General features: G+C 35.8%; 3 protein-coding genes and 1 long non-coding RNA gene across 5 annotated transcripts; 2 read left to right on the top strand and 2 right to left on the bottom strand.

Annotated features, from left to right (window-relative positions):
* On the bottom strand, positions 1 to 9,142 carry LOC133673793 (uncharacterized). Of its 2 annotated transcripts, none has more exons than XR_009835084.1 (3): positions 9,016 to 9,142; positions 7,488 to 8,088; positions 1 to 758 (listed from the first exon to the last, which is right to left on the bottom strand). It is a non-coding gene; the product is annotated as an uncharacterized LOC133673793 (long non-coding RNA). The 2 variants fall into 2 exon arrangements; XR_009835067.1 differs by lacking the exon at positions 1 to 758 and adding an exon at positions 7,251 to 7,416 and having other exon boundaries at positions 8,009 to 8,088.
* A 3,399-nt stretch (positions 9,143 to 12,541) lies between these two features.
* On the bottom strand, positions 12,542 to 13,294 carry LOC133689175 (mavicyanin-like). Its single transcript, XM_062108958.1, has 2 exons — positions 13,108 to 13,294; positions 12,542 to 12,984 (listed from the first exon to the last, which is right to left on the bottom strand). The coding sequence occupies exons 1-2, from the start codon at positions 13,265 to 13,267 to the stop codon at positions 12,590 to 12,592; spliced, it is 555 nt and encodes a 184-aa protein (XP_061964942.1). The 5' UTR covers positions 13,268 to 13,294; the 3' UTR covers positions 12,542 to 12,589.
* Positions 13,295 to 15,467: 2,173 nt separating this feature from the next.
* LOC133691676 (flavanone 3-dioxygenase 3) lies at positions 15,468 to 17,476 on the top strand. The gene is made up of 3 exons (XM_062112283.1): positions 15,468 to 15,701; positions 15,875 to 16,122; positions 16,575 to 17,476. The coding sequence occupies exons 1-3, from the start codon at positions 15,468 to 15,470 to the stop codon at positions 17,149 to 17,151; spliced, it is 1,059 nt and encodes a 352-aa protein (XP_061968267.1). The 3' UTR covers positions 17,152 to 17,476.
* Positions 17,477 to 17,833: 357 nt separating this feature from the next.
* LOC133682211 (uncharacterized) lies at positions 17,834 to 18,495 on the top strand. Its single transcript, XM_062105497.1, has 2 exons — positions 17,834 to 18,110; positions 18,293 to 18,495. Exons 1-2 carry the CDS (start codon positions 17,834 to 17,836, stop codon positions 18,493 to 18,495), a joined length of 480 nt encoding a protein of 159 aa, XP_061961481.1.
* Positions 18,496 to 21,446: the final 2,951 nt, after the last annotated feature.

Raw genomic sequence — 21,446 nt, forward strand, 5'->3', positions numbered from 1 at the left:
TTAATAACAAAATCAACTTCATAATATAATTGAATTATCTTAATACAAAAGTTTATAAAAGTTCAGAGTTTTGGAGCACTAACTAGACATAAAAGAAAGGTACAAAGTACAACCAAAAAGCAGGTTCTGAAGGTCCAACAAAATGACCTGCTATCAAGCTATAAGCCTGAAAATGATAAATAATGAAAGGGTGAGTTCAACAACTCAGTGAGTAGATAACGTTCAATATACACACACGAGGTAATAAAACAATGAGAAATATATATACAAGTATGGCTTTACGTTCTTATAGGAAGGTTTCTCAAATAGGCCATAACAAGAAGATCAAATGGTAAAGTTCGTCAGAAAATCAAAATACAATGAGCATGAGGCTCCGTACTGTGGGATGATCAGTCCACACAGGTTGGTGACTCCCCCGACCAACTAGGGTTCAGATACGATGTGCACAAAGACTAACACTACCCTGTTAGCATGGGTATTCTGACTGACATATCATATGTTCATAATCATAATCTAACAAACATATTCATATCTCAAAGCTCAACTCATGACATCAATCAAATGAGGAGCTATCAATTCAGAAGTCAATTCAAAATATATGTGGTTCATATCAAGAATTCAGATTCAATAATTGATCATGCTTTATCATAACAAGGATAATAATCAACATATATATTATCAAGAAGCATGATTCAATTCATATTAACAAATCAAATATTTATACTATTTCTCATGCATATGGAAAATTATCCACTCACCTGACTCGAAAACAACAAAACTCAAAGCTGATATCGGAGAAAATCCTACTGACGTCCCGCCGGTAAAATATCAGGATTATCTGAATATAAAGGAGACATATTTAAGAATGACTCAAAAGAATATATATAACCTATTTAATACACTTATCTAAGGGTGTATTCCATAACCCTAAATGTTTTTGAACTAACTAGTTATCTTTCCTAAAAACCCAACATTTAACAGTTTTCCCGAAATCTAATCCATAATAAAACAAATAATAAAATTGATAATAATTCACTAAATAACCCTCAATTATTCATCAAACCAATCTGAAAAAGGTAATATTGCAGCTAGAGACCAATCTGTAATTTATCATATTTTTAAGGGTTAAATTGCAACTTTTGTCAAATTGGAGGACCAAACTAAAATTTATCATAAATCCATGAATATACTGAAATTATGTCCATAATTCATCCTCATTTCTGTCCAGATCATCTCATTATACTCCAGGGACCATTCTGGAATTTTACCAAATTTTTAGGGTCAAATTGTAATTTTTATCAAATTGGAGGACTAAATTGAAAGTGTTAAATTTTCATATCTATACAGTAATTCTGCCCATAATTCATATGTTATTCTGTTCAGAATCTCGGAATATGTCCCAGGGACCAATCTGTAATTTTCCAAAGTTTGGGGACTAAACTGTAATTTTCCAAAATTGAGGGACCAAATTGAATTTTCGCCATCTTCAACCTCCAATCCAGAATTTTAACAGAAACCTACTGTTCTCCCCTGATTTTTAACTCAAAATTCACCATTCAAACAAAACTATAACTTAACATCATCATCTTTCAATTCAATCTCTCAAAATCATCCAAATAATCAAATACCCACAACAATTAACCCTACAACATCCAAATTAACTCATCAATCAACCCAAAACACAAATTTTCAAAACCCTAACATTCATCAAAACTGAAATTAAAGCTAAAGAAAACTATTATACACATTAAAGCATAATCTTACCCTTTTTTACTTATTTCCTCCAACTCCTTTCCTTTTTCCCTTATTTTCCCCTCTTTTCTCTTCTTCTTCTTTCTCACTTCACTCCTGCAGTTCTCTCTCAAAATTTTACAGGTCTCTTCTTTTGTTTTTTTTTCCTTCCTTTTTATATATATCATCTCTTTATACAATTACTACAATACCCCTCATTTAATTATACCCACTCTTTAAGCCACCAAGAGCTTTGTTGTATTTTCCTAACTCTTTTAATTCAAAACATTACAATCTCCCCACCTTATAAAAGTTTCGTCCTCGAAACTTAATAGAAAAGATTGAACATTTACCGAGATTATCGAAAAGATGAGGATACTCCTCACGCATCTTATCCTCGAGCTCCCAGGTCTCTTCCTCACGTGAATGACCTTACCATTTCACTTTCACTGAAGTTATATCCTTCGACCTAAGCTTCCTCACTTGTCGGTCGACTATAGCTTCTGGTTGCACCTCATAAACCATATCATCCCTTAATTCAATGGGATAAACCTCTAATACATACGATGGATCTGACATATACTTCCTTAGCATGGAAACATTAAATACTGGATGAATAGCAGACAAGTTTGGTGGTAATGCTAACCTATAAGCAACCGCCCCAACTCTCTCCAGAATCTCATACGGTCCAATGAATCGAGGACTCAACTTGCCTTTCTTCCCAAACCTGAATACTCCTTTTGTCGGTGATACTTTTAAGAACACACAATCACCCACTGAAAACTCTAAGTCACGCCTTTTTTTATCTGCGTAACTCTTTTGTCTACTCTGAGCTGTTTGAAGCTTCTGTCTAATTACCTCTATCTTCTCTGAGGTAATCTGAATCAACTCTGATCCCATTAGCCTCTTCTCACCAACCTCAAACCAACAAACCGGTGATCTACACTTCCGACCATACAAAGCCTCATAAGGTGTCATCTCTATGCTAGCCTGATAACTGTTGTTGTAAGCAAATTCCACTAATGGTAGGAACTTACTCCAACCAACTCCAAAATCCATAACACAAGCCCTTAGCATATCCTCTAAGATCTGAATAGTCCTCTCAGACTGGCCATCTGTCTGAGGGTGAAAAGCTGTACTCAACTGCACTTTAGTACCCATTGCCTCTTGGAATTTCACCCAAAACCGCGATGTAAACTGTGGACCTCTATCAGACACTATGGAGATTGGCACTTCATGCAACCATACAATCTCACTAATAAACAATTCCGCCAACTTTGCATATCCATAAGTAATCTTAACTGGCAGAAAATGGGCTGATTTTGTCAACCTGTCAACAATCACCCATATTGAATCATAACCCTCCTGACTCCTAGGCAATCCTGTCACAAAGTCCATTGTGATCCTTTCCCACTTCCATTCTGGAATCAACAATGGTTGCAACAATCCAGGAGGTTTCTGGTGTTCACCCTTTACCCTCTAACAGGTCAAACACCTAGAAACAAAATCTGTTACATCAGCCTTCATCCTATTCCACCAATAACACACCTTAAGGTCTTTATACATCTTGGTGGAACCTGGATGCATTGTGTAAACTGTCTGATGTGCCTCTACCATCAATTCTCTCCTCAGATCATCTACATCAGGTACACAAAGCCTATCCTTATATCTCAGCACATCATCATCACCTATCATAAAACCTGCAGCCTTACCCTGCTCAACCTCATTTATGATCCTGAGTAGTGAATCATCTTTCTTCTGAGCTGCTTTTATCTTATCAAACAAATCTGACTTAACCTGAAAATAAGCAATCATTGCTCCAGCTTCACTAAGATCAAATCTGACTCCTTCATCCACTAACTCGTGCAGCTCCCTAATCAGAGGTCTTCGTACCTCCTGAATATGAGCTAAGCTCCTTGATAATTTTCTACTCAAAGCATCGACAACTACATTTGCCTTACCCGGGTGGTAATGTATGGTACAATCATAATCCTTCAGCAGTTCCATCTATCTCCTCTGTCTCAAGTTTAGATCCCTCTGCTGAAAGATGTATTTCAAACTCTTGTGATCTGTAAAGATCTCACAAGTTTCACCATACAAGTAGTGCCTCCAAATCTTCAAGGCAAAAATTACAGCCGTCATCTCTAAATCATGTGTAGGATAGTTCTGTTCATGCTTCTTTAGCTGTCGTGAAGCATAGGCAATAACCTTGCCATGCTGCATTAGAACACATCCTAACCCCACTCTCGAAGCATCACAATACACTGTGTAACCACCAGAACTTGATGGTACTGTCAGAATAGGCGCTGTAGTCAATCTCTCTTTCAACTCTAAGAAACTTTTCTCACAAGCTTCAGACCACTGAAACTTAACATTTTTCTGCGTTAACTTAGTCAATGGTGCAGAAATTCGAGAAAAGTTCTCCACAAACCTCCGATAATAGCCGGCCAAACCTAAGAAACTTCTAATCTCTGTCGCCGAAGTAGGTCTAAGCCACTGCTTAACTGCTTCAATCTTTTGAGGATCAACCTCAATCCCATTCCTTGACACTACATGCCCAAGAAAGGCTACACTCTCCAACCAAAACTCACTCTTTGAGAACTTGCCATACAACTGATGATCTCGCAGAGTTTGAAGCACCATTCTCAAGTGTTGTTCATGCTCCTCCCTAGACCTCGAATACACCAAAATATCATCAATAAAAACTATCACAAATTGATCAATAAACTGGCCAAACACTCTATTCATCAAATCCATAAAAGCTACTGGTGTATTCGTCAACCCAAAAGACATCACTAAGAACTCATAATGACCATACCGAGTTCTGAAAGCTGTCTTCAAAATGTCTGCCTCCCTAATCCTCAACTGATGATACCCAGATCGAAGATCAATTTTAGAAAAGAATTGAGCTCCCTGTAACTGGTCAAACAAATCATCAATGCGAGGGAGTGGGTATCTATTTCGAACAGTCACCCGATTCAGTTGCTTATAATCTATACATAACCTCAATGACCTATCTTTCTTCTTCACAAACAACACTGGGGCTCCCCAAGGGGACACACTTGGTCGGATGAACTTTTTATCCAACAAATCCTGCAGTTGCTCTTTTAGCTCCCTCAATTCTGCTGGCGCCATTCTATATGGTGCCATTGATATCGATTCAGTACCCGGAACCAAATCAATACAAAACTCAATCTCCCTATATGGAGGCAATCCAGGTAAGTCATCGGGAAAGACATCAATAAACTCCCTAACTATAGGGACTTGGTCTAATTGAGGAACTTCTTTCTCTATATCCATTATATATGTTAGGTAGCATTGTACCCCTTTTCTGACCATTTTTCTCGAGATAACCGACAACATAATTGATGAAGACCCAATCTTATCTCCTTGAAATACCAACCTAACTTCTTCATCTAGATCAAATATTATTTTCTTACCCCAACAATTTACTGAAGCCTTGTGCTTTGCCAACCAATCCATTCCTAAAATCACATCAAAATCAACCATATCTAAGACATTTAAGTCTCCCATAAAAATCTTATCTCCAATCTCTATTTCACAATCCAGATACACATACTTCACTAATATTAATTCATCTAAGGGAGTGGAGACTGAAATTGGGGATTTTAACAATGTTGGTTGTTTATCTAATCTTATGCCAAAATATGGAGACATAAATGAATGGGTTGCACCCGTATCAAACAAAACTTTTGCTTCAAAAGAGCAAACAGGAAGAATACCTGAAACAACTGTATTGGATGCCTGAGCATCCTGCTGAGTCAAGGTAAAAACTCTGGCATGCCCCTGACCCTGCTGTATCTGACCTCTATCACCTGCACCCCGGCCTCTCTGACCACGACCACCAAAACCTCTACCCTCATGAGCCACAGACTGGCTCGTCGATGGTGCCTGAATAGGATGCTGGACTGAAGCAGATAACCCCAAAGCTGACAATTGTCTCATCGGGCACTCTCTGATCTTATGACCTATCTGGCCACAACTAAAACAAGCCCCAGTCCTTCTGTAGCACTCTGCACTAGTATGACTTCCTCCACAATGCTGACATGAAGAACTATCATTAGGTGTAATAAATGAACTACGAGGTGCAGTCTGAACTAAACTCTGAGTACCACTACTGCCACTCTAACCGCCTGAGCCACTAACTGACGGTCTCTGTCTAAACCTCCTCTGAACCCATGAGCCCTGACGACCACTTTGTCCCCTAGACGGACTTGCACTTAATCCCTGTTGCCTAAAAGACTGACCCTCTTCTCTAGGCCTCTTAGACTGGCCTGCAGTCATGTCCTCTAATTCTCGCGCCTCTATCAATCTGGCGTTGTCAACAGCTGAGGAGTATGATGGAAACACCTGTGACACCATCACCATATATATAGAGGATTTGAGTCCTCTAATAAACCTCTTCACCCTCCACTCCTCAATGGGTAGAAGATGCTCTGCATACCTAGACAGCTGAGTAAACTTCATATCATACTCATCCACTGTCATGCTCCCCTAAGATAGCCTCTCAAACTCATAAAGTCGAGCATCCCTGATGCTCTGAGGGAGAAACCTGTCTAAGAACATGGAGCTAAACTCCTTCCATGTCCACTAAGCCTCTACTGGTCTTGCTCTTTTTCTAGACTCAAACCAAGAGATTGCCACATCTCCTTCCAACCTGAACGATGCCAAACTCACAGCTCGGTGGTCTGTACATCCCAAAGCTTCACACCGTCGCCAAATATCATCTAGGAACCTCTGAGGATCCTCTGAACTATCCATCCCAGTAAAAATAGGAGGTTCCAACTTCATGAAGTCATTCAACGGCACATTAACTCCTTGAACAGTATGGGATGTCGAGGGTACATCTTTATCCCTCCTTCTATCTCTCTCCATAAAAAACTCTATCCAGGTCCGCACAACCTGGCTAAGTTGCAGAAACTCTATAACAGGTTCAGGGTCAGCTACCCCCACATCTGTTTCATCAACCATATCTTCCTCTTCTATCTCCTGAGGCTCTTCCTCCACTGGTGGAGGTACCTCCTCAACATGTTAAGGCACGGGTGCACCGCGCCTCCTTCTTTGCCTTGCAGTTCTCAACCGCACAATAGGGACATCATCCTGATCATCCTCTACTCTAACAATATCAGCTATTCGTTTATTCCTCGGCATTTCCTAAAATAAAAATGAGAGCACTCAAGTCATGCTAGAACAATAGCATGATAGTTACACAGAATTATAGGAAAGCATATCTATCACAAGGAAGAAGACATGCTTAATGAGAATTCAGAATTTCAAAGACAACGAACAAGACAACACGGATCCTATTGCTCCACTTATTACGAATTTAATTATATTATTGTTTATTTAACCTAAAGCTCTGATACCACGTTTGTCACAACCCGAATCCTGGATCCATGACCGGCACATAGGCAAGGTTCCCCTCCAAGGTTCCATACCTATGCGAACCCAAACTTACACCCAAACTTATCCTAACTCAATCAGAGTTCAACGCAGCATTAATAACAAAATCAACTTCATAATATAATTGAATTATCTTAATACAAAAGTTTATAAAAGTTCAGAGTTTTGGAGCACTAACTAGACATAAAGGAAAGGTACAAAGTACAACCAAAAAGCAGGTTCTGAAGGTCCAACAAAATGACCTGCTATCAAGCTATAAGCCTGAAAATGATAAATAATGAAAGGGTGAGTTCAACAACTCAGTGAGTAGATAACGTTCAATATACACACACGAGGTAATAAAACAATGAGAAATATATATACAAGTATGGCTTTAGGTTCTTATAGGAAGGTTTCTCAAATAGGCCATAACAAGAAGATCAAATGGTAAAGTTCGTCAGAAAATCAAAATGCAATGAGCATGAGGCTCCGTACTGTGGGATGATCAGTCCACACAGGTTGGTGACTCCCCCGACCAACTAGGGTTCAGATACGATGTGCACAAAGACTAACACTACCCTGTTAGCATGGGTATTCTGACTGACATATCATACGTTCATAATCATAATCTAACAAACATATTCATATCTCAAAGCTCAACTCATGACATCAATCAAATGAGGAGCTATCAATTCAGAAGTCAATTCAAAATATATGTGGTTCATATCAAGAATTCAGATTCAATAATTGATCATGCTTTATCATAACAAGGATAATAATCAACATATATATTATCAAGAAGCATGATTCAATTCATATTAACAAATCAAATATTTATACTATTTCTCATGCATATGGAAAATTATCCACTCACCTGACTCGAAAACAACAAAACTCAAAGCTGATATCGGAGAAAATCCTACTGACGTCCCGCCGGTAGAATATCAGGATTATCTGAATATAAAGGAGACATATTTAAGAATGACTCAAAAGAATATATATAACCTATTTAATACACTTATCTAAGGGTGTATTCCATAACCCTAAATGTTTTTGAACTAACTAGTTATCTTTCCTAAAAACCCAACATTTAACAGTTTTCCCGAAATCTAATCCATAATAAAACAAATAATAAAATTGATAATAATTCACTAAATAACTCTCAATTATTCATCAAACCAATCTGAAAAAGGTAATATTGCAGCTAGAGACCAATCTGTAATTTATCATATTTTTAAGGGTTAAATTGCAACTTTTGTCAAATTGGAGGACCAAACTAAAATTTATCATAAATCCATGAATATACTGAAATTATGTCCATAATTCATCCTCATTTCTGTCCAGATCATCTCATTATACTCCAGGGACCATTCTGGAATTTTACCAAATTTTTAGGGTCAAATTGTAATTTTTATCAAATTGGAGGACTAAATTGAAAGTGTTAAATTTTCATATCTATACAGTAATTCTGCCCATAATTCATATGTTATTCTGTTCAGAATCTCGGAATATGTCCCAGGGACCAATCTGTAATTTTCCAAAGTTTGGGGACTAAACTGTAATTTTCCAAAATTGAGGGACCAAATTGAATTTTCGCCATCTTCAACCTCCAATCCAGAATTTTAACAGAAACCTACTGTTCTCCCCTGATTTTTAACTCAAAATTCACCATTCAAACAAAACTATAACTTAACATCATCATCTTTCAATTCAATCTCTCAAAATCATCCAAATAATCAAATACCCACAACAATTAACCCTACAACATCCAAATTAACTCATCAATCAACACAAAACACAAATTTTCAAAACCCTAACATTCATCAAAACTGAAATTAAAGCTAAAGAAAACATATTATACACATTAAAGCATAATCTTACCCCTTTTTACTTATTTCCTCCAACTCCTTTCCTTTTTCCCTTATTTTCCCCTCTTTTCTCTTCTTCTTCTTTCTCACTTCACTCCTGCGGTTCTCTCTCAAAATTTTACAGGTCTCTTCTTTTGTTTTTTTTTCCTTCCTTTTTATATATATCATCTCTTTATACAATTACTACAATACCCCTCATTTAATTATACCCACTCTTTAAGCCACCAAGGGCTTTGTTGTATTTTCCTAACTCTTTTAATTCAAAACATTACAATATAGGTAAAAAATTACATTGTTTAACCCAAGTCGCAAGTTTAGCAAATTAAATCATGAATAAAATTTGATCCAATATATTATTATCTTAATAATTTTTTAAAAATATTATGAATCAATCCTTATTATATGTTTTGTTTTGGTTTTTATCAGATTAATTAGTTTTAATTTGCTTTTTTAAAAGGATTATTACTATCTCAGAACTCGAAAAATTTAATACGTTATCATATTAAATATTTTTGAATTCACATTTCTTGGATTTTTTTTGGCCTTCTAGTTTTTGGTTTTGTGTTAAAAAAACTTGATCTAACCTGCAATATAGTGCGCGTGGCTGTAGCCTAGTGATATTAATAATTATCGTTACTGATTTTACATAGATGGAGTCCATTTGAAGTTATGGAACATGCCCCACCACTTACAAATACCATATAGAACAATTCAAAATTTTGATTTTTGCATCTTTAACGCCCACAATATTCAATGTTTCTCTATCAGTTAGGTACACCACACCATAATCATCGACAGCACAATTCTACAAGATTCACTGGGGTGGAGAAGTATGGAACGAAGCATCTGAGTCGAGAGCCCAATCAACTAATAAACTGTAAACAACAAGAATCAAGTCTTCATGTACCTCTTCAATAGCAACAACATTTATAAAATTACCTCTGCAATATGCAGTTTCTTATGAAATGATAGAACTTGCCACAATTTTGATAGACACCTTGCTTCCTAGTCTTTAACTTGCTTCTACTTCTAAATCTTGACTGACTTAAAAAAAAACAGCCAAAATATCATTAGAGAAGAGACAACTGTAGATCTAATGGTAGCTCTATCCAGTTTGTATGAAAAGCCATCAAAGACAACAAGGTGTATCTGATAATGAAATTGTTCAGCATGAAAATTATAAAAGGAATGTCCATCACACAGCAAATGAATAACTTTAACACCATTATAATTCAATTGTCATCTATTAAAATTGAGTGTAATGATGATATATGGGCATTACCCCTGTTTAAGTTTCTATCAAATCTTCTGCCTCTTGTCTCAAGGTTTAAGGCATCACCAAAAGTTGAGATTTCACATGCATCTTATTTATAACTTCTTCACCCAGGATCAATTCTTAGATGCCATCATACTTCAACTTGGATTTTCCAATGAAATTGCTTACAACCATTCTTATAACTTTTCAACTATTTTTATGTCTTTTTTTTTTATTATTATTGTCTTCATCTCTTGTGTTTCTAAACAGTAATACCTTTGTAATAGAATCTAGGCAAAGTAACTCCAGTTAACTTCCATAAGTAACAAGAAGAACATCTTGGTTCAAGTTCTTTTATTGAAGGGGAAGAACAGGCAATTGAAAATTATTAATAACTGAAACCACAAAAGGATAATGAAGATGTCCCAAGTGTGCATGCCAATCCTCCACGCTGACTTTTTCACTGATGAATGCTTGTGCTCCTTGGCGTAGTGACTGCAAGGCAACCCCAGGAAGTCTGTATAGTCCATCTTCAGTCGGTCCTTGGAGCAAAGGTTTCTGTGTTTCTCGCAAAGGTTTCTGTGTTTCTCGTCCTCCACAACCAAATGGTTAGAATGGAATTGAAAGAAACAATTACTATGTTTTGTAAATTTATTGACAGATAGTGATTGTATTTGCATACGAGGGACGTGTAGAATATGATTAAGTTTGGACTTCTGAGAATTGGAATTTAAGCTAGCCTGTCCAACTTGTTTAATTGATAAGCCATTTCCATTACCAACTAGAATTTTGTCTTTACCTTTGTACTTCAGAAATTTTCAGGGTAGCCAAGTCTGGAGCCATGCGGTGAGATGTAGCAGTGTCTGGGAACCAGTCTGAAAGGCTTGCTGGACTGTTTGACAATCATATTTGTAGTTGGTGTGCCAGTGTTCTTCTCATAAAGATTTCGACACCACTTGGCAGAGTCGTTTCGCAAACCACATTTTTGACATGGTGTTTTAAAGAACCTCCTGTTTCCTCTTATTGTTACCATTATTGACATAATGAAAGGTTTAGTAACTTGTCATGTTTACAGTAGCCGTGATCAAGCGTCTGGAACTCTGAAGTAATATTTCATGCGCAATTAATTTCCCTAACAGCTCATGGAAAGAGAGGCGATCGTTTCTTGCATAGACATCAGCAATAATGGGATGATATTCAGTGGGAAGTAATCTGAATATATTTGCATTAAATTCAGCCTTACCAAGAGGAGTTCCAGCAGCTGCTAATTCATTAGAGATCAATTTAGCTTCCTTGAGAAACTGAGCCATAATTTTGTCTGCAAAGGTGGGCTCTTGCAGAGCTAGGTGGATTTGCACTTGTCTAGCACTGGAACCCGAACCAAAAGCATGAAGAAGAGCTTGCCATACATCATAAGAATTATCCAACCCTACTACGTAAGGAATGACTTCCTCTGAGAGTGAGGAGACGATCCAGCCAAGGAGCAGTTGATCTCTCTGAAACCATTTGTTGTATTCTGGATTTTCATCAAAGGGAATTGATTTCAGAATTGAAAATATGCTTTGGTGGTACTGGAATGGTGCCGTTAGTGTGCCCATTCAATCTATAGCAATTACGAACGGGAGTGAATTGAGTCTTCCAGATCAGAAAATTTCCAAGGGTGATTTTGATAGAGAGAATCTTGAGCATGAGTTAGAGTAGAAGGAAAGGCATTTGGAAATACAGGATTCGGAGTAAGGCTAGAGGCTTGAGGGCGAGGCCATTTCAGGTGCTCCAATACCAAATTAGAAAATAAAAAAAAGGTTGGAGAGAATTGCTCATCCATTCTGTAATGCATGTGTGATAACATATACAAGGATTCCTAAAACATTGCTCGTATATGATACAGATATTGTATTGAAATTGCTAGCTAACCTCCTAAAACTTGGCTAACATGGTGTTATACAGCTGGTACATACAACAAACAAGCTTGAGATTCTTTCGATTATTACCAACAAAAAAAAAAAAAAAAAACTTAGAGAATTTTTTTCATCGTAGCAGAAAATTACAAGAACAAGAAATTGTCAAATTAAAAAATAAGATCAACCTCACCATACATGAAAAATAAAAAATTAAATAAATAAATAACCATAGAAATAACTTAACTGGTTGGGTCTTGAGTTTATTCCTTAATGGTCGTGAGTTTGAGTCCCTTTAAAGTCACTGAAAATTTACATAGTCATTAACTTTAAGGTCCGTAAAATTAGTTAAAATATACATAAGCTGACTCGAACATTCATATTAATAAAATAATAATAATAAATAAATAAATAAGATTACAAACATTTACTAATCAAACTTGCACCACCCAGAACATGGAAGCCACAAAACCAAGAAAAGCCATCACAATACAATCCCTTCCCCCATAGACAAACCCCGCTGAAGTTGGAATAACAGAGGCAGGATTGTTGCTCTTAGAAGAAGGTTGTGTAAGAGTACCCCCTGCTGGCTGTGCTTGTGGCGCCCCAATCGGTGGATTTGCTTGGTTGTCTTCTACATTTACCTGAAGCTTCATTCCTCCTAGACAATGTAACTGGTTACCACAAACAAAGTATCTCGTCCCAGGTTCTGTCAATGGCACGGTTGTGTTCCCATTTGTGAATGTTCTTGCAACATTAGTGGTGTTGCAGCTGTCGAAATCTTCTTTCTTCACCTCCTCAAGACTGTGGGATGATGAATATTGAAACACTACAACGATTGACAGGAAAAAAGAGAGAGAGAGAGAGAGAGATCAGTCCTGTTGCCATTCAATTTTTTTTTTTTCCTAGTGATTGAAACATTAAATTATGACCATAACGTAAAAGTACTTACATAGAAGATCCCCAACGACAAATGTCTTGCTCTGTGCCCATGTATCAAGGCCAGTACTTATGTCCCAGCCAGAGTTATCACCTACCATGTAAGTTGCTGCATTGCTTGTTAATGCTAGGCCAAGAACAACCAGAGAATAGACCAAAACCAGCTTAGCCATTGATATGTGAATAGTGATGGCAAACACGAGAAGAAGATGATTAGGCACAGCTTGTGTATATATATATATATATATATATATATATGTGAAGGTTGATTAAGATTAGATGACCTAACTTCAAATTTGCGATACTTGTGTTAGTTTCATGTTTTTTTTTTTTTGAGTTTATTTTATACAACATGGTTTGTTTGAGAAATCGAGAAGGAATAAACTGCACTATCCACCCTTAAATCAATATTATCTTTTCAATATATATACCTACTACAAATTGAAGGGATTCAAGACTAAAAAAAATTGTCAAAAGACATTCTTGTTTCGAACATCAATTCATCATGAAAGGAGCATTTTCCTTCATCTAAATCATATTAAAGCATCGGTCCGAAGTGAATATTGGGATTGCGGTGCTCAAGCTTGATTGAAATTGTGGTGCGGTCTCCACCTATCAAAAACAGGGTAAATTACTTTTTAGGTGGTCCGATCCCATGTTTTTTATTTTGGTCATCTTAATCCCTTTAATAAAGTTTTAGGCACACTAACCCTTATACTTTCAATTCATTGTTGTTTCAGTCCTTCATACAAATTATGGTCATTATATGGATGTCATGTGTTTCCACAGATATACTTATAATTAAGTGAAAATTAATGAGGACATGAAAAAACACAAATGGAAAGTATATATAGGGTTGCTGAGCTGAAATTCGTAGTGGAGGGGTTAAAATGACTGAAATATAAGAATTGAGGGACTACATGTGTAGACGTTTAACCTCCATAACATCCACTAATTTAACATTTTTGTCACGTGGTGGATGGATTGGGGCAAGATATGGTCAGTATAGTTTATCAGCCGACGTGGGTGGTCGAACCATCGTCCTTTATTGTGTCGCAAGTTCTATTCATTTTCTTTATAGTTGGTGAGGTTGGTGAGAAGAAAAGGCTTGCCTGCTATGAGGAAGTTGAACCCCCTTCCAACTCCAAATTCTTAGTTTTTGACTTGAGCAATTTTACTGATTTCCATGTCCACTAGCAAATCAAATAACACATTGGAATGATTGCTTGAAGAAGAGGAGATGGGAGCTGATTAGGATTTGCACTTTGGATTATTTTAGGGAATGGCGACCATGCACCAAACCGGTGGACCAACGTTATAAAGCCAAAAGAAATTACATGAAAGTTAAAGGCGGCAGCTTTTCAACACATCCGAATGGTTTAGATGCACGTTCTTGCATGCGAATATGCACAGTACTGTACGCATACCAGTGTAGCCCTTATTTTCAAGAATATGGAGGAAATAATCAAAACGAAATATATAAATCCGTCTGAAGACAACATGCACTGGGTCAATTCTGGACATCAGTCATATACACACATGCTGATAGAATTTTCCAGTCTCTAGCTAGGAATAGTACACGAATTGTTCACTGAATACGATTAATGCTTTTTAAGTACTATAGTCTTTTTCATGATCATGATGTGGGAAAAAATGGATGGTGTCTTTCAAAATTTGTTGGCTCAAAACAAACTTTTCCTGGGTATCCAGATAAATAATAAAATCTTATGGCTATACTCAATTTCTGGTTATAATATTCATGACGCAGCCATAGAGCTAGGGCCTGGCTGCTTGCAAGAAAGAGATATATTAAACAGGCTTTGCATGTGTGTGATTGAATCAAGCTGGTCATAATTAGGATGCTCTATCCTCATCTGAAAAACAACGGGCCTCAATACCAGCAGTTTTGAGGAGGCGACAATGCAAGTGGGCTTGTGGCTTAACACATGTTCAACAGAGAGACCCCCTTTAGTCTAGTTGGTTTTAAAGGTGCGTTGCAGGGCAAGTTCAATTCAATCAACTGGCTACATAAATCCACAACTTCCCATGACTTTCCTGCAAAAAGTTCACTTTTGTTTTCTAGCTTTTATCAATTGCTGGATGGGATAGAGAACAGATGATTTTTCCCAGTTTTGACATAATGTCTACATCAGAATTGCAGGAAAACGTTGCAGCTTTTACTCTTGAAACTGGTCTGCGTGTCCGAAGTACTAACAAACTTACTTTTGACACTCAAAACTCTCCTTTATAAACCCCACTCTTAGATACTCTACCAAAAACCGTCAAATTTTTATTTTACCTGCTTATCCTTCTACTCATATTTTGGTACTATTTTGAGCCTTTTTTGAGACATTTTTTGGTTGAGGTTTTGAGATGGAAAAAAAGGATAGCTCAAGTTCATTTACAATTGGCAACAGTGCACAAGAGAGAAGCTGGTCATACGTGCCAGATTGTTATGTAATTCCATCTTCAAATCGTCTGAGTTTGACTCCAGAGACTGCCAATGTGCCTGTTGTTGATTTTTCTAGGTTGAGACAGGATGCTACACAAAGGGCTAATGCCATTAAAGAAATTGGAAATGCTTGTCACCAAGTGGGATTCTTTCAAGTAAGTATCGCAATATTTTACCCAGTTATATATAATGGCTGTTCGACATGTACAGGTAATGGGATATCGATCTCTATTGCTTGGACTAGCGTAACAAGCGTACAGCATAAATTTATGGAACTCGACAGCATTCATTTTTTATTTTATTTTCTGCTTATATATTGATCACACAGATTGTCAATCATGGAATTTGCCAATCAATATTGGATGGAGCACTTTCTGTGGCGTCGGATTTTTTCAAATTACCTACCGAAGAGAAGGTGAAGTTCATGTCTAATGATGTAAAGAAGCCAGTAAGGTATGGGACGAGCCTCAAAGATGGAGATGACAAGTTCCAGTTTTGGAGGGTTTTCCTCAAGCATTATGCACATCCTTTATCTGACTGGATTCATCTATGGCCAAAACATCCACCTCATTACAGGTAGTTATTTTTATCTTAACTTGTTTTTTTCTTCTAATTCTTAAGGCCATAAAGGCAAAACTTGATATTTAATATGCTTCAAACTTGATATTTCATGTAGTTATTCATCTACTTCAAATTAATTTTTTTATGTTTTTAAAATATATTGATATCAATAATAATTTTTTAAAAATATTATTTTAATATATTTTTAAATAAAAAACAACTGCTGGTACACTTGCATTCACTCCATCCCTGCATACCACTGAACTAAATACATAGTTCAATCCCAAGTTGGCATTTTAATTTACTATATGCCAATTATATTAATTGTCTCAGCAAAACAATGCAAATGGAAAGCAGCTTATAATTGATGAATCTCATTAATTCGGGGTCCAATTGCATGAATCTCTGTTTGTCTTTTCTTAACAAATTCCTAGATTTTCTCATATCTAGGAATTTTTGTACTTTAGGGAAAACATGGGAAAATATTGCAAAGAAGTTAGGAAACTAGCCTTGGAGGTAATGGGAGCCATCAATGAGAGCCTTGGGCTGGGTCCAAGTTACTTGAGCAACCAGATGGAGGATGGAATGCAAGTCATGGCAGTTAATTGCTACCCTCCATGCCCAAACCCTGAACTCGCACTAGGATTGCCGCCGCATTCGGACTACACTTGCTTAAGCATTGTCCTCCAGAACTCGGCTGGCCTTGAAGTCATAGATAAAAGAGAAGGCAAGTGGAAGCTAATCCCGGAAGTTCATGGTGCTCTTCAGGTCCACATAGGGGACCATCTTGAGGTACTAAGCAATGGCTTGTACAAAAGTGTTGTGCATAGGGCCATACTGAATTCTGAAAGGACTAGAATCTCAATCGCTAGCCTACATAGTATGGGTATGGATGAGAAAATGGGGACTGCAGAGGAGCTTGTGGATGATAAACACCCTAAGAACTATAAAGAGAGCAGCTTCAGAGATTTCCTGGATTTTCTATGCAAGAATGACATCGCAGAAGGAAAGAACTTCATCGATAAACTAAAGATCAAGGCCTAGATGCAACTTCTCTCTCTACAGTGTGTTCTTTTTTCACCAATCCAGGGTTGAAACAAAGTAGCAAATGAAATGGCTATTTTACTTGGCTTGTTGTCAGGATTATGTATTAATTAGGTCTTGGTGATCATAGTTTATTTTAGCAGGTTGGTTCTTTTGGTTTAGAGTCAACCGTGCTGGTTTGGTCTTCTGCCCTTTTTCCATGTTTCTCTGTTATTACCCACCCAGTTCTAGTGGGTTTATAGAGTTGGGGCTTTGGCCTTCTCTACTCTTAATTTTCATTAGATGATAGATTAAGATGAGATGTAATGATGACAAGTTTGGATAGTTTTCTAAAAAATAAATGATGAGATAATTTGATAATTTTCTCAAAAAAGAAGTCCGTCCTTGAACACATTTCCTTGTATTTAATGACTAGGTAGGTTGTAATAATAGCTAACAAAGACTAATTCACCTTAACAAACCCTCTTACATAGAAAAAGAGGACAGCCAAAAAAACAGATTCTCCCAAATCCAAGCCGTTTTCCTTGAATTCATTAACGAAGAACCATCATAAAAAATACACTTCCATTTTTGTCCATATATATATATATATATATATATATATATATATATACCCTTTCTCCTTCTTCTTCATTCCGTTTATTTTTTTCTTGTCATTGTTCTTGCCAAACAAACACAAAAAATGCATAGATCAGCAAGCTGGAACCGGGTTGCCGACGACGATTACTTCAAGCACAGGATGGCTGATCAGTACTATATGCACTCGTCGCCCAATGAGGGAACTCAAGGGATGAGAATGTCATCGTCCATGGAATTGAATCAGCTGCCAGCCTATGATCCAATGGTGGAATTGGCTATGAAGGAGAAGTCACGTGCGAAGTTTGCAGAAAATGCTGTCCATATTATTCCGTTCGTGCTGCTTCTTTGTGGCCTTGTTTTATGGTTCTTTTCCAATCCAGGTAATAAAAGGGTTTAGAGCATGACAGACATGATCCAAATGACTGTATATTAAATTGTATGGCCAATGAGTTTATAGTTTGATTGACATCAGTTCCTTCTTATTGATATCATTGGATGAATCTTGCTAGCTCGTAGAATTCGTCTCTCCTGGATTTTTAATTCCTTCTTACATTTTTGGCAGACGTAAATGTGGGAGTTAGAAATATGGATTCCATAGCTGCAAGGATTGAAGGATTGACAATTGAAGGAGACATTGATACTGATAGTGACGGTACGCAAACAGGGTTTCTACCACTCGATCAGGGAGATTCGGGCATGCCAAAACAAACAAAACATCACAAAAGTCCCAGAAAAATGATCAAAACTGATCTTCATTTTCTTTAGCAGTGCAATTCTTAGAATATATAGGATGTTGTTTTATGTCTTGCACTTCCTTCCATCTCGAGTTTTTATTTATTTTTCAATGTTTGTTATGACACTAAATTGATGAACTCGGTACGCATGCATAATAATGTTCTGATGAAAAATTATTTTCGATGTATGCAAACATTTTTATATTGAGATTACCTAGCTAGCTATAGCTACTTGTTTTGAAGATTTTGATATTCTAGACATGGAAATAATTCCCGCTGGTTTTTTTTTTCTTTCTTTCTTTTTAATTAATTTGCATTTGGGAACATGATCATCGAGGGCCTTTGCAAGTATGCAAATCTTGTGATGTTCATTAAAGTTTTGTGCTTTCTTTATTGAGAATGAAAGAAGATGCCCGTTTCTAAATGCCATTGCAATGTATCCGCATGCTCCTAGCTACTATTTTGTGCAGTTGAATAGATTCCTCCAAATTTGGAGTTAATTTCACCAAATTTGTTAAATCAAAAAATTGTGATCAGTCCACCAAAATTGAGATCTCCGAATTCCCTCCGCCGCTTGATCGGTGCCCGATGGTAGAAGGAATTCGGAATCCCAATTTCAATGGATGCATCATTGTCTTAAACCTAATATTAGTAACTCTATCTTCATTATTATTTGGTTTTGCTGTTAAAAAAATCCTAAGATCAAATTTTCTATGCCAAAAGTACAACCCATACATTTTGTGAATAAACTGGATCAAAAATTATTTCTAACATAAAAACAATATACGCGTGCTTTTAACCTCTCTTTTTTTAAACCAAGAATTCTTTTTTAATATATATTTAGATAATAATATTTTTAAACGATTAATTTGAATTTCTTTTCTCAATTCAATTTTTTCAGTTAATTTATTTTTTGGTTTTCTTATTTTAATTAGTTGTTTGGTTTTTTTCTCACCCCTATCAATAACAACTTTTTTAGTTATGAAATGTGGTCAACCATAATTTTCTCTCTTTTCTTTTTTATTTGGTAACTTTCTCTCTCTTCTCCTGAACTCAAAAACTAAAAATAAAAAAAATCAAGTTTTGTATAAAAAATTATTTCAAAATTAAAGGACCAAAACCGAAGCTAGTGCAAAATGTAAGGACTAAAGATAACTTTTCCACATAAAATTGAGATAGATTATCCTAATGTTTTTTTCTCTATTTGATTCTTAGTCTTCTTAATTGTGTCGTGATGCTATAAATTAAAAAAACACCTATTTAAATTGACCCACAATCAAGCTCTAAAATCTTATTGAAACCTTTACATCTCAAGAAAATACAAAAAACTAGAAACTATCAACTTAAAAAACACAAACATAAAATAAAAAGAAGAAATCAAGAAAAATATTTGGTTTAAAATGAAAAAAAAAATCACTATTGTAGTCCATGATAATTTGTGAGAGATGCTATAGTGCATATGCACTATTTAAAAACCCAAATCGTTTAGTTTTTCTTAATAAATCAAAAGAAAAGGGCTTTTTCAAACTTGATATGCCTTTTTCGGCAAGAAAAAAAGTAAAACATAGCTTAATAAAATTTTTCTTATTAAATAAAACTCACTGATATTAAGAATGACCCTTTTCATTGTTAAAATGTGGTCAACTGATAACTTTTTCTCTGCTCTCCTGTTTTTTAGTGATGTTTTCTCTCTTTCTCAATCCACAAACTAAAACGTAAATAAAATAAATTTTTATATCAAAAACTAAAAGGATCTAAAGCAAAGCCACAACAAAATATGGGGACTAAGTTAGCATTTCCAAATGAATTTGAGATAGGCCACCCTAGTTTTTTTCTTATTTCTCAGTGCATTCCTTATTTTTTAACTGTAACTTAATGCTTCAAATTAAAACAATAAATAATTAGAATAAAACCTTCTCATCTTAAGAAAATGTAAAGGATAAAAACCGTCAAAAGAAAGCATAATACTAGAATAAAATAAAATAAAGTTTGATGAAAAATAAAATAAAAATCATTATTATAATCCACAACAATAATGTGTAACAGTCGCTAAAATGTAAGTGTACGGTTCAAAAACCCCAAAGCTTTTAGTTTTTCTTAACTTAATTTGGACATTTTTCAAGAAAAGCCGAATCAATTTTGCGCGCGCTTGTAATTGGGCTCAAATCAGTTACTGTTAAAAGCTGATTATGTACGATAGGCCTTGCTTGTAATTGTACTAAGGTAAAAAAACAATATGTCCATAGTTGGGTCAAGGTCCAATATGGAGTTTTGACACTATAGTTTATTTTAATATAGTTTGGACACAATATTATGAGCTGAAAATTGAATTCAATTTTGTTCGGACATACTTTTGTTTAAAAAAAAAATAAAAAAATTGAAGGCAAAAATAATATGACTATAGATGTTCCTGGTTTTGCACTCTGCCAGCATGAAGCTGAGCCAAAAATCATTGAAAGCCACGACTCGGAGACTCATGTAAAGCTCAAAATTTGTCTACAGTTTCTTCCTTTTGACATCCCCTCAAGCTGCATTCAAGATGTTTAAAACAAATGCTACTCTGCCAACGTGAAGCTGAGCCAAAAATCATAGGAAGCCATGACTCGAGACTCTTAAAATTTATCTAAGGTTTCTTCCTTTTGACGTCCCCTCAAGCAGCTGCATTCAAGATGTTGAAGGTAATGCAGATCAAGTTCGAGCCTGTTTAGAAGGGTAATTATAGTTATTTTTCAAATATTGTTTAGATAAAAATGTATTAAAATAATATTTTTTTATTTTTTAAAAATTATTTTTAAAAGTAGCGTATCAAAATAATATAAAAATACTAAAAAATTATTAATTTAATTTTTTTAAAAATATTTTTAAAATATAAAAACAAACAATACTATAATCACACAAGTGTGCTTAATGTCTCTTGGGCTTTTTAAGTTTCGGGTTGCTCCCTTTCTAGTATTGAAGTTGAACGGTCCATATATTAGTAAT

This window comes from Populus nigra, chromosome 1 (assembly GCF_951802175.1).
Source record: "Populus nigra chromosome 1, ddPopNigr1.1, whole genome shotgun sequence".
Taxonomy (NCBI): domain Eukaryota; kingdom Viridiplantae; phylum Streptophyta; class Magnoliopsida; order Malpighiales; family Salicaceae; genus Populus; species Populus nigra.